The sequence below is a fragment of the Triticum aestivum genome, chromosome 1A (assembly GCF_018294505.1).
Source record: "Triticum aestivum cultivar Chinese Spring chromosome 1A, IWGSC CS RefSeq v2.1, whole genome shotgun sequence".
Classification (NCBI taxonomy): Eukaryota; Viridiplantae; Streptophyta; class Magnoliopsida; order Poales; family Poaceae; genus Triticum; species Triticum aestivum.
The window spans coordinates 506,147,105-506,160,556 of record NC_057794.1 but is presented as its reverse complement, the minus strand read 5'-3'; the positions used below and the strand labels follow the sequence as shown (position 1 = coordinate 506,160,556).

The 13,452-nt window shown below is 48.5% G+C and overlaps 1 protein-coding gene across 3 annotated transcripts; it reads right to left on the bottom strand.

The window, feature by feature from the left end:
• Window positions 1-10,054: 10,054 nt before the first annotated feature.
• Window positions 10,055-11,517, bottom strand: LOC123060953 (uncharacterized). 3 transcript variants are annotated; one of them, XM_044483818.1, is made up of 2 exons: window positions 11,340-11,517; window positions 10,055-10,613 (listed from the first exon to the last, which is right to left on the bottom strand). In XM_044483818.1, exon 2 carries the CDS (start codon window positions 10,609-10,611, stop codon window positions 10,228-10,230), a length of 384 nt encoding a protein of 127 aa, XP_044339753.1. In that variant the 5' UTR covers window positions 10,612-10,613; window positions 11,340-11,517; the 3' UTR covers window positions 10,055-10,227. The 3 variants fall into 3 exon arrangements, with proteins under 3 accessions (XP_044339753.1, XP_044339759.1, XP_044339766.1); XM_044483824.1 differs by having other exon boundaries at window positions 11,336-11,494; XM_044483831.1 differs by having other exon boundaries at window positions 11,331-11,489.
• Window positions 11,518-13,452: the final 1,935 nt, after the last annotated feature.

Here is a 13,452-nt window from a genome sequence, read left to right as displayed (position 1 = left end):
ACACGCAGCGCCGGGTCGCGTTTGCAAAGTCCAACGCCGCGTGGGACTGGGTCCCCACGGGCCCTGCACCCGCAGAGGTCTAGGCCATCGACCAGGACTAGCCTGGAGACGCCCGCGCGGCACCGGTGCCGCCTCAGCGACCAACTGGTCAAGATTACCGTGGCTGGGGTAGCCTCCACGGCCAACATGGCCATGCGCGGTGGTGGAAGAAGCTGAACGGCTTCGCCACGAGCGGCAGGCGGCGGTCAACGAGGGCTTCCACGGCCCCTTCCGCCGCTAGAAGGACCACGACGATGATGATTTCGATGGAAGTGGCGACGGAGCGGATGACAACGCCAGCCCAGCCAGCCATGGGCCCATGGCAGCCATGCATACGAGGTCGTCTGTCGCGTAGTTTCTTTGTAGATTAGTTGATGTGGTTTTAGTTGATGTGGATCAGACAAAGCTGCTGTAGAGTCCATGGAATGGTTATAAAACCCATCACTGCAGAAAGTATCGCCATCAATTACTCCATCATTGGCTTCTAGTTGCCGCAACAAAAATTCCGACGAGCGATGCTCTCATCCTAGCCTCTTATTCGGTCAGAAACACAATCGTCTATCTTGCCCCTGTGTGCGGATGAAAATTGTCAAACATGACGTTGCTAAAGATCGAGCCTTATAAACGTTCAGTTGCAGGATTTGCCAAAACTCCACACTTCTACCATCACCGAGATTAATTGGACTCTTTATCACAAAGAGAGCAGTAGTTCTGGGTCACTTACAACAAGGGAAAGTGCAAACTACTATGAGTTCATAGTGCGGTTATAACATCCCATCAATAATTGATGGACATCTTGTTGTACTAGATCACAATAAATAAATTTTCATTTACAAGCCTGTAAATTTGTACAATTGTAAGGTAGCTGACAGATGACCATAACAACATGCAAACATATCAGAAGCGATTATTAGCGCATCTGAAAGATATTCATAGTAGTAATTAGACATATTATAGTAAATAGTTTTTAAGTACAGTAGTGTTACTATCCATCACCCAGGGTGCAGAATAAGTTATTCTTCACCCGAGGTAATCTTACGATCATTTCATAATTAAATTATGTTTGAAATTTAAATAGTTACATTTCTATTGATTCACTACGTAAAATTTGACATAAGAAAATAAAATTATAGGTCATAAGACAAGAAAATTTGCAGTTTATGTGTATTTTAGACTATGTTTTTACGTTTGTAATTTTACATAACATAAAATATATTTTACGGCGATTATATATTTCTTACAGTCTTTTTTTGCGTCGGAAATAAGAGAAAACTTACGGAACGTAAAATTACGGTGCATTGATGGTAAAATAGAGGGGGGTGGAGAATAAATATTCCTCACCCAGGATGACGAATAGCGCGATATACATTATCCGTCATTGGTGACAATGTGCAGGATCTTCACATTGAAGTTCATAACTACACCTGATTACAGAGCACCATGCTTGACATGTAAATAAAATATATCGCTAGGATTGGTAGCTCTTATAGCAATTGTACACATGGAGTTAAATAAGTGGACAGATGGCTGGTGAGGTAGTGAAATCAATAACACATGACCCATAAATACAATTTTGAATCACTCATTTGCACCTCTACATTGTTCTAGTGAGCATATAAGGTGAACACTCAAAACTTCACCTAGAAAATGTAAGGTCGCTCTTGTAGTTGTTGCTACCACTAGGTGCATAGAGAAGTGGTGTTAGCTTGATCTACGAGGACTATGATCATTGATAGGCATGGGATGCACCAGGAACATGAGTTGAAGTTGAGAGTGTGTATATGAGCCAGTCTATGGCTGACAAACTTCCTCTGACAAAGCTATTGGAAGGCTTCATGCTCCTTTGAAGAGCCAAGAAGACACTTATGCTCATTTCTACAATGGCGGTCGATTAATGCAGCCTCTGTGCGAAGATGGTCAGAAATGCCAGGTGCTCGTTGTCGTGGTAACGGTTTCGACAATAAGAAAGGGGTAGGATAAAGGAGCATGATCTATCGAGATGCATATGGGTGACACGGTGGTTTTAGCGAGTTCGGGCCTCTCACGGTGGAGATAACAACCCTACGTCTCGTGCTCTGGAGAGGCTTTGTTTTATCTTAGTATGTATCTGGAGATTACAATGTGAGGAGAACGGATCCCCGTAGTCCTGAGACTAATGGTGAAAAAGAGAGAGAGGTGGAAGAAAAAAGCCCCTTCGTCTAGTGGTGGGGGTGGCTTATATAGAGTGCGCCACCCCCACCTCCTATGTTACAAAGTGGGGCATGAATGCCATAATACCAGCCCACTACCAAGCCCTCACTATGAGAATGATGCCGACTGCTGCCTACTGGTCTTCGTATATCCGAGTGAGTCATACAGTCGAGTGGCGAACTGTCATTTGAGTAGATGGTATATATGCTGCTTGGTCGAGTGGATGGTATGCTGCTTGATCGAGTGGATGGTATGCTGCTTGGTCGAGTGGATAGTATGCATGTATGAAATTTATCTGGACCCACATGTTGTGTGGACCCCGTGCTTTATGATATTTCGACCCTTCGTGGGCCTACCTATTATGTGTATCCCCAACATTAGCTCCCGAATCGATTGCGATTTTGCAGAACGAGTTTGTGGAAGACACAATTTGGTCCGAGTGATTACGGAAATACTCGGTACTTGTCATCGTGCTTTCAGACAATCAAGGTTTGAACAAAATCTTAATGGATTCTGGCACTACGCTTCCCGAATGATCTAGGGGTAAGTGCCCGCGAGGAGCAACTTGGTGACATTTGTTCATCTCTCGGAAGAGGTTAACTCGTGATCAAAGTATGGGTGTGTCATTAAATCCAGGCATCAGGATTGACGCATGGACTGTTCTCTCGGAGAGATGCCATTCTTTATCCCGGGGGAACGTCAATATGAGTCGGTTCTGGATCCAAACGTGTGACGCTTTGAGTCCTAGAAGAAGGCTCGGAACAGGTCCAACAGAGGAATGTTAAACTCACCTTATAGGATTTTTTTGGAGTGATTTGGAGCTGGTCCTGCATCGAGTAACTGATTACTCGGAATTTCTTCACGCCTGGAACGTGTCTTTTTTTTGTTTGGTCGTCACTCAGACCGGGCGGACCGTTCCGAGTGGATACCTTTATAGTGGGGCCACGCTGAGTGCACCCACTGGGTGTAGTCCCCGAGACTGCTGTCGACTGCGGGTAGTCGGCGGGAGTCTTAGAGCCTGTCCTTTTTTGTTGTTGTTCATCACTCGGACTGGTCAGGCCATACCGAGTGGAGATTACTCTAGTGGGGGCACGCTGAGTGCACCCACTAGGTGTAGTCCCCGAGACCGCCGTCGACTGCGCGCAGTCGGCGGGGGTCTGAGAGAACTAAAAATCTTCTTAGCAGGTACTGATCGAACTTGTTCTTCTCTGACTCGGAGGTCGAGTAATTCTAGAGCTGGTTTTACATGGAGCAAAATGTTTCCTTCTGAGTTCTCTTCCAGTGGGGGCACGCTGAGTGCACTCACTGGGTGTAGTCCTCGAGCCTCTGTCGGACTAGATGAGTCTGGCAGAGGGTTTAAGTCTCCCGGTAAACCTCCATGCAGTCGGCACGGTAAATATCTTTGTTTTGAAATTGAGTCAATCAGATGCATCTTCAAGCGCTTGACATGGTAAATAAGCTCAGCCTGGAACTGAGTCAGACGGACTGATCTATGTGCACTCGACACGGAACAAATTCAACCTAGAACTCGGTCAAGCAGGTGAATCTTCATGCTCTCGGCACGGTGAATGAATTCGGCTTTGAAACTGTCGACTGTAGAAAAAAGCTGGACACTCCAGGGAGTAATCGTTCCAGTAGTACTTCTTATATTGACCGTTGGATTTTGCGTGAAAGGGGTATTTGTCCGAGTGGACGTGCTTCCCAACTGATCGGGGTATGTTGACTAGGAAAAACTTGGTGGCACTCGTATGTCTCTCGGGGGAGATAGACTAGTGGTCTGTCATGGACGTGCCATGAAACCCGAGTGGCGAGGCTAGTGTGTGGGCTGAGTCTCCGGAGAGATGCCACTCATTATCCCGGGGGAACACCAACACATGCCATCTCTGAGTCCAAGTTTGTGAAACTGACGCCTTGGAGCCTAGGATAAGGGCCAAGTGTATCCGTAGAGGAGAGTCGTTTTCACCCTTTTGCAGTCCTGAAGCTGACTTCAAGAAATGATTTGGGCGATCGTCCGAGTGGACAGTACTACCCTTATAGATTTTCGGCGGAACAAGCATGTATGGTCAGAAAGATATTCCTGACGCGATCAATGGTTTGATCGAATGGGCATAACCTCTGAGGGCAGCGTGGCCAACGGCTGTGCGTAGCCCCCGAGTGATGCTCAAAAGAGGTAAGTTTGCTACAGAGTGTGATATGAGGTTTGATCATATAAGTAACTTAGTCGTTCCCGTGTTGGGGGTGTAGAGGTAAAGACATGTCCAATCGATGGTGGCACGCGAGGCGGCCGAGGGGCGATGATGCGTACAACCGAGCGACGACGCGCGGGGCGGTCCGAGTGGTGAAGACGTGCACAACCGCGTGGTGATGCGCGGAGCGGCTGAGTGGTGAATACGTGTCCAACCGAATGGTGACGCGTGGGGCGGCCGAGTGGCACTGCACATAGTGGCCGAGTGGTGAAGACGTGTCCAACCGAGTGGCGACGCGCGGGGCGGCCGACTAGTGATGACGTGCAAGGTGGTCGAATGTAGGATTACATATCCAGCCAAGTGGCGATGCGCGGGGCGACCGAGGGGTACGGATGTGTACAACAGAGTGACGACGCGCGGGGCAGCCGAGTGGTGAAGACATGCACAACCGAGTGGTGACGCGCGGGGCGGCTGAGTGGTGAAGACATGCACAACCGAGTGGCGCCGTGTGGGGCGGTTGAGTGAGGATGCGCGAGGTGGCCGAGTGAAGGACTACGTGTCCAGCCAAGTGGTGATGCACGGGGTGGCCGAGTGACGACACGCAGGGTAGCCGAGTGAAAGATTGCGTGTCCAGCCAAGTGGCTGAAATGGTTTTTGAAGGAGTTAGCCAGATGCTTTCGAAGCTAATGTAGCGATGAGGTCGGTGTAGTGTGGTTGTGACACAACAAGACCGGCGTGCCAACTGAGTCTGAGTAGGAATGAAGATGGCGTGTAGAGCGTCTGGGTGATTATAAAACTTGTCAAAGTGACGGATCGAATGCACTTGTTGAAGTGAAGGATCTGACTGATGATGAAGTACTCGACCACTCAGGAGAGTGTCATTCCAAATGAGATGCAGCCCCCGAGTGCGGCGTAGCCCCCGAGCGTACTACAAGCTTCAAGAACAGACATGTCAGAATACGAGAAATATAGTTTTGAATGGATGATTTGCAATTCATCGAGTCGGACTCGGGTAAAGATGAGGAGAAGCTTCCGAGTGATGCTCGAAAGAGGCAAACTCCCAAAAGAGTGAAGTGTGAAGTTTAATTATAAAAGGGACTTATTTGTCTCATGTCTGACGAGGTCTATATCATTGATACAATGAAGAGGATTCCACAGAGGGGTTGTCCGGATGTGTTTGAAGTCAATAGAGCGACAAGGTTGGTGTTGTGGTGCGCTAGGACCGGCACGGTGCCCGAGTCCGAGTAGCGATGAAGTTGGCGCATAGGGCCGTCGAATGATCGCGTAACTTGTGTAAAAAAATAGCACAAGCCAACAAAATAATTTCTTGAGGAAATTTGATGTGTGCTGAAATGATTTATGTGAATAACACTCATAGACACCCGCTGGGAGTGCAAGGGGCTTGCTGGTTAACCAGCAAGAGTTTGAAAGAGCGAAGGATCTGTTCGAACTTGTCGAAGCGACGGATCCGATTGAACTCATTGGAATAATGGCTCAAATAAAATGGAAGTGTAGTGTTTCGACTGAGTTGCAGCCCCGGAGGACCGATGCAAACTCGAAATGAAGAATGACACATGGTGTTCGTGAATGATGTATGCGAAAAAATGGAAGTTGGACTCGCGAGTCACATAACTAGTACTAAGCAAATATGTGAAAATAAGCAGTCAAGCGTAGAGGTACACTCGGTGGCATGGCCTTCGAGTGAACGTGATGTGTGAATTACGGGATACTCGGGAAGATCGAAATAACATAATGTAAAATGACTTAGCTGTCTGAAGGCGCGCGAGTGGCCGAGTGGTGACGAGGCGATGGTGACAGTCGACCTTCGTCTCGGTGTCCTTGCGGATAGGGATGGAGCGCACATTATACTTGTGATGCAGCTCCTTGAGTTAGAGGTTTGCTCTTGTCTCAGTCGGATTTTGGCTACTTAGGCGAGTCCTTGGACTGCAGCTAAGCCTTCGAGTGGGAGGCTTGCTCTCCTCTCGGTAGGATTTCAAACACTTAGGCGAGCATTGGACTGCAGCTAAGCCTCCGAGTGAGAGGTTTGCTCTTCACTCGGTAGGATTTTTTTTCAAACTTAGGCGAGTACTGGACTGCAGCTAAGCCCCCGAGTGGGAGGTTTGCTCTCCACTCGGTAGGATTTTTTTCAAACTTAGGCGAGTACTGGACTGCAGCTAAGTCCCCGAGTGCAAGGTTTGCTCTCCACTCGGTAGGATTTTTTCAAACTTAGGTGAGTACTGGACTGCAGCTAAGCCCCCGAGTGAGAGGCTGACTCATCACTCGGTAGGATTTTTCGAACTTAGGCAGAACAGATTCGCAGCTAAGCCCCCAAGTGAGAGGCTGACTCATCACTCGGTAACATTTCTTGAACTTAGGCGAAACAGATTCGCAGCTAAGTCACCCACTGGGGGATTTTGGTTACAAGTATAAGCTACAACAACTATTTCAGAAAAACTGTTAAAATCTGTGTGGTGATGAGGTGACCAACCGATGGCTACGCGCGGACGGCCGAGTGGTGATGAGGCGACCAACCGAGTGGCGACGCGCGGGGCGGTCGAGTGGTGATGAGGTAACCAACCGATGGCGACGCGCGGGGCGGCCGAGTGGTGATGAGGTGACCAACCGATGGCGACGCGCGGGGCGGCCGAGTGGTGATGAGGTGACCAATCGATGGCGACGCGCGGGGCGGCTGAGTGGTGATGAGGTGACCAACCGAGTGGCGACGCGCGGGGCGGCCGAGTGGTGATGAGGTGACCAACCGGTGGCGACGCGCGGGGTGGCCGAGTGGTTATGAGATGACCAACCAATGGCGACGCGCGGGGCGGCCGAGTGATGCGCGTGTCGTCCAAGTGAAATAGACGCGTTCCGCAGAGTGATGACTGATAAGAAAATGTCCAGTCGAGTGCGATGCACGGAGTGGCTGAGTCGGACAAGTTGACGAAGGCGTGTCCAGCTGAGCGATGGCGTGCAGGCGGCCGAGTGACGCTGGCGTGTGGGTGGTCGAGTCCACGTCCAACACATTGAAGGATTGGCCCCCACGTTCAACGCATTGAAGGCGTTCCCCCACGCCCAGAATCTGCACGCCCGATCTGCATGCAAGAGGCATTAATGCTAATTAGCAAGAGTTAAAATCCCGTTATGCATGCTAGGGACGTTTCCCTTTTCCCGCGGCCATTTATTCCCTGCATGCAGGAAATGAATGGGATGGAATTAAGATTAGGAAGAAAGAGGAAGGCGGGGCTGCGCTCCCTTGTCGGCCACGGCGGCGGCCCGCTCATTGATCCACCGTGAGGTGAGGCGGCCTGCGATAGATCCGAGTACGGGGCGGCGTTCTCCTGTGAGCCTGCACAGGCAGAGCTTGAGACGACGCTGAGTCGATCTGGTGGCTGCGTCCTGCAGTCGACCGCTCGGAGGAGCGCTGTGTTCCGGTACGTGGCCAGTCCAAACGTCGACGCCGCGTCGGGGCCGTGCGTCCGCTGCGGTGGTCGCCGTCGCGCAGTTGAGTTCAGGCGTGTACCGTGAAGGCCATCGTCGAGCTGGTGCCTTCACCGCGCAGGTCGCTGTTGAAAGATCGATTGGAGAAAAGAGCTGTCGTGGTTGGTCTCGTGGCCAGCATCCGTGCTCCCTTTTTTCCTTTTGTTTGATCTATACAATAGCAATAACAATATCCCAGGTGATTGTTCATACAGGAAGAAAACCAACAGATTTGTTAGATCGTCGATGATCAATTGTAAAGAATAAAATAGTATGGAATGGGACTTTCTGATCCCTGTGTACGAAGAGTATCATGACTCCCTGTGAATGGAGTGATGTCCGAAACATCTTGGATCAGATCTTCCATTGATGATTGTTGATCTGCGGACAAACATTGAAGAAAGAAAACCATTTGCATCATGGTTCGATAAACGCCATGCCCCAAGGTGGGCGCCAACTGTCGTGGTAACGGTTTCGACAATAAGAAAGAGGTAGGATAAAGGAGCATGATCTACATATGGGTGACACAGTGGTTTTAGCGAGTTTGGGCCTTTCACGGTGGAGATAACAACCCTACGTCTCATGCTCCGGAGAGACTTTGTTTTATCTTAGTATGTATCCGGAGATTACAATGTGAGAAGAACGGATCCCCGTAATCCTGAGACTAATAGTGAAAAAGAAAGAGGTGGAAGAAAAAAGCCCCTTCGTCTATATAGAGTGCCCCCCCCACCTCCTATGTTACAAAGTGGGGCATGAATGCCATAATACCAGCCCACTACCAAGCCCTCACTATGAGAATGATGCCGACTGCTTTGTTGCCTACTGGTCTTCGTATATCCGAGTGAGTCGTACGGTCGAGTGGCGAACTGTCATCTGAGTAGATGGTATATATGCTGCTTGGTCGAGTGGATGGTATGCTGCTTGATCAAGTGGATGGTATGCTGCTTGGTCGAGTGGATAGTATGCCTGTATGAAATTTATCTGGACCCACATGTTGTGTGGACCCCATGCTTTATGATATTTCGACCTTTCGTGGGCCTACCTATTATGTGTATCCCCAACACTTGTCTCAAGGGACTAATGGAATGAGAATACTACTTCCCAGCTTCCTAAGGCCCCGCTTGGAAGCCCCGAAAAAATCTTACACTCGGAACAAGTTACAACCGCATAATACTGGTCTCCAGTAATTTACAGCCGGATACAATTTCCGCTTGTAAATTCTGTCCTTCCCCTTCACGGTTCCCACGTCCATAATCACGCGTCTTCTTCCTCATTGGCTGTCGTGGGGGATGAATGGATCAGGAAGCTGCCGCCGTCGCCGCCGCTCCCGTCCACCCCCTCCCCCCGCTCAAGAGGCTGCCCTTGCAGTTCCTGCTGCCCGACACCATCCCGATCTCCACCTCTCTGGTCAAGGCCGTCGGCCGTGCGCAGCCGGCGGAGAAGTCGCGCGGTGGCGGGCGAGCTGGACTAGGTCATCGGCATCAACAAGGAGATCTGACGCGTGGTGCGGATCCTATAGCGACGCGCATGAACAACCCCGTCATCACCTAGCCGCCGTCGCGGTCAACGTCGCCGGCGCCTCGCCGGCGCCAGAATCAATCATCGCCGCCGGCACTCCATCATGGACGCTGGCGCCAGAGCCTGCCGGTCCGTGGTGGTTGCGGCGGCGTCGCGGCGAAGCCGTCGACCTCGCCTAGGCTCAAAAGAGGAGAGGATTACGAAGATGCTGGGAGAAACGACGGGCCGAGGTCTGTACAAAATACCGGTTAATTACAGGTGTAATCGAACGAACCTGTGTAAATATTACGGACCAAAAACGATCAACCAAGCAGCCATGCGTAGCCGGTCTGAATTTTCCATAGGGAGGTATATTTTACCGGTGTATTTGCCCTGAAAACGACAATCCAAGCGGGCCCTAACTTGTGTGTTAGCCAGAGCCAAGAGCAAAACACCCAAGAACACTGATCTTGTGAGAGTAGAGTGGTACTACGTGGTCTCTCGAAAATATTTGCAACTCTCCTTCAATGAAGCTTTTGCCACTAAGGATTGCACTGGTTCTTTATTTGTCTAGGCTGGAGTATCCCCTGTTCCTGAAAACAAAAAAGTTGACTTCTGACCAAAGGGATAACAACATAAACTGTAACCATCAGGGGCAACACAACACCAAATAAAACCATACTTTCGCATAACTCGTGTGTTCATAAGCTCATATTCATCCAGCACCAAAACAACAAGATGTCAGGGCTACCAACTGAAGCACAACAGAAGCTGGAAAACTACAGAAACATGGATGGCGTGCTTTGTCTTTCTGAAACAGAAGTTGCACAAGAAAGCAGGATCACTGCGGTGGCGCCTCCGACGGCTTGATTCCCGTGTCAGCTTCCGATGCCCTGTAACCCAGCCCAGGGCGCGCCGGTTGCTCCTGCTCGCCTTCAAAGTCGCGGGCATCCCGCAGCGAGGCCTCAAAGTCGGTGGAGTCCATCGCCGTCGGTAGGAGGCTGCCGATGTCGTCTTTGGCGCCAAAGCCACCGGCTCGCATGACATCATCGGCTGAGATCGCAGCTTCCATGTTCATATCTACAGAATTGTGACCATTCACTGAAGTTGGATTTCCGGTGTGAGAATCTGCAGTGTGCTTCAGGGCTGCCCCCTGATCGTCTGTCAAGGCATCTGGCTTAGCTTGCTGAGCTAGTTGCCCACTGCCCAAGTTCTTCCCATCCATGCCTGCAACGATATGCCACTAGATATGAAAACTCGATGCCAAGACACCACATTATACACAGTAGCATCATGCTAAAATGCTTTCTATTTAATCAGAACTTCAGAAGTAGTATTTGACAAGATGCAGATAAAGTACCCTCCTCCTTGGCAAGCTATCTATATTCCTGATTATACGCAACAAAGGAAACTGCAGGCAAAGCTACTGCAGAGTTCATGGCACAATGATTATGACACCCATCCATGGCACAAAGCATCAGTGTTAAATTGCTAATTACTCTAGCTGTGCCTTACAGTTGCAGCCACAGAAGTTCCAAAGCGACACTGCTCGGTTCAGTCAGAAACGCAGTGATCTCTTCTTTGCTCGCGCGCTTGTGCACAGAAACTATCAAACATCACGATGCTACAGATCTCAGCTTATAATTTTCCCATTAAATCTTTCACCAAAACTTGCTACTTATACTAGCGCCAAGATTAATTTGACTCCCTTTTCTTCATCTAAAAACAGAGCACAAATCAACTGCTCCAGCGACCTGCGCCTCCTACTTTCCCTTGCTCGATCAATTCCCCGGAGCAACTACAAACCAAATCACACTGACTGCAGAAATACACTCCTAATTTTACATGAACGCTACTCATATGGATTTATCCACACGACGCTACAAAGAACCAGAAGACCAGACGGGGGGTAAACAGATCAAGCAGAGAGAGAGCGGAAGGAACCTAACTCACCGCCGGCAGATCGAGTCGGCGAAGAAACGAGGCGCCGCAGATTCGAGAGCTCGCCTCTTCTCGCTCCTTCCACGCAGCCAAGGAAATCCTTTCTTTTTACCGAGGCAATCCAATCCCCTCTTCGCTTCGCTCGGCCAGTTCACTCCTCGTCTAGTGCTCTCGTGGGTTGGATCACCACGTGTTCAGCGAAAGCAGGGGTAACGTGGCACTGTGCTTGCCCCTTTTGGGCCCATGGGCTAGTTAGTTAGGCTTTTGTTTATTTCAGTTGGGCCAACTTTTTTTCTCTCTCTCTCAAATCTTATTTTGCTCAACAAATGCTAAATACCCTTGGAAGAAAGTACAGAAGAGATGCAATTGGCAGTTCAACAAAAAAAATATGGGATGCTAAAAAAAAAGAATATGGTAGCTACCAGGCTAACACACATAAATTTTTCATATTCATCTTTACTGTTAAAGGAGAGATGGTGGTCGTCGTGGTCACAAATATCATGCCCTGATATACCTCTCCACTTAAACTTGGGCTGACACGTGGGTGCGCTTTACTATAAATCATGCACAATGTGTCTGTTTTTTTGGGTAACTCGCCAATTACTCAAGCAATAATAATTTTAAAATGTTTATTATTACAATTTTTACTAACGTGTACACAAAAAAGGAACAATAAAAATTTCACCTTAGGGACTTTATCCATATCTAAAACGCCATGTATTTTGTAGTGAAGACAATACATATTCCTTGTGGTTGGTTTTGCATCATGAGAGGACAGTGATATGAAAAGTAGGTTTACTATCTTCTTTGAATCTTTCAAGACATATTTGATTCACGTCTTATTGTGAAAATCAATGTTTTATATGTTGTCACAAAAGATTTGTCTTCACGCTGCCAGAAGCATCACAAACAATCCAGATTGAAACTGGGTTTGGATGGAGTAGAACAAAGGACTACGAATGATGTGAAGGAAATATGTCCTAGAGGTAATAATAAAGTTATTATTTATTTCCTTATTTCATGATAAATGTTTATTATTCATGCTAGAATTGTATTAACCGGAAACATAATACATGTGTGAATACATAGACACATAGAGTGTCACTAGTATGCCTCTACTTGACTAGCTCGTTAATCAAAGATGCTTATGTTTCCTAACCATAAACATGAGTTGTCATTTGATAAACGGGATCACATCATTAGGAGAATAATGTGATTGACTTGACCCATTCCGTTAGCTTAGGACTTCATCGTTTTAGTTTACTGCTATTGCTTTCTTCATGACTTATATATGTTCCTATAACTATGAGATTATGCAACTCCCGATTATCGGAGGAACACTTTGTGTGCTACCAAACGTCACAACGTAACTGGATGATTATAAAGGTGCTTTGCAGGTGTCTCCGATGGTACTTGTTCAGTTGGCATAGATCGAGATTAGGGTTTGTCACTCCGATTGTCGGAGAGGTATCTCTGGGCCCTCTCGGTAGTGCACATCACTATAAGCCTTGCAAGCAATGCAACTAATGAGTTAGTTGCGGGATGATGCATTACGGAAACGAGTAAAGAGACTTGCCGGTAACGAGATTGAACTAGGTATTGAGATACCGACGATCGAATCTCGGGCAAGTAACATATCAATGACAAAGGGAACAGGGTATGTTGTTATGCGGTTTGACCGATAAAGATCTTCGTAGAATATATAGGAGCCAATATGAACATCCAGGTTCCGCTATTGGTTATTGACCGGAGACGTATCTCGGTCATGTCTACATAGTTCTCGAACCCATAGGGTCCGCACGCTTAACGTTCGATGACGATCGGTATTATGAGTTTATGTGATTTGATGTACCGAAGGTAGTTCGGAGTCCCGGATGAGATCAGGGACATGACGAGGAGTCTCGAAATGGTCGAGATGTAAAGATCGATATATTGGACGACTATATTCGGACATCGGAAAGGTTCCGAGTGATTCGGGTATTTTTCGGAGTACCGAGGAGTTACGGGAATACAAGGAAGAAGTAATGGGCCTCATGGGCCAAGTGATGGAAGGGAGGAGGAAGGGCGTGCGGCCCCCCTAGCCTAAACCGAATTGGACTAGGGGGTCGGCCCCCCTTTCCCCCTT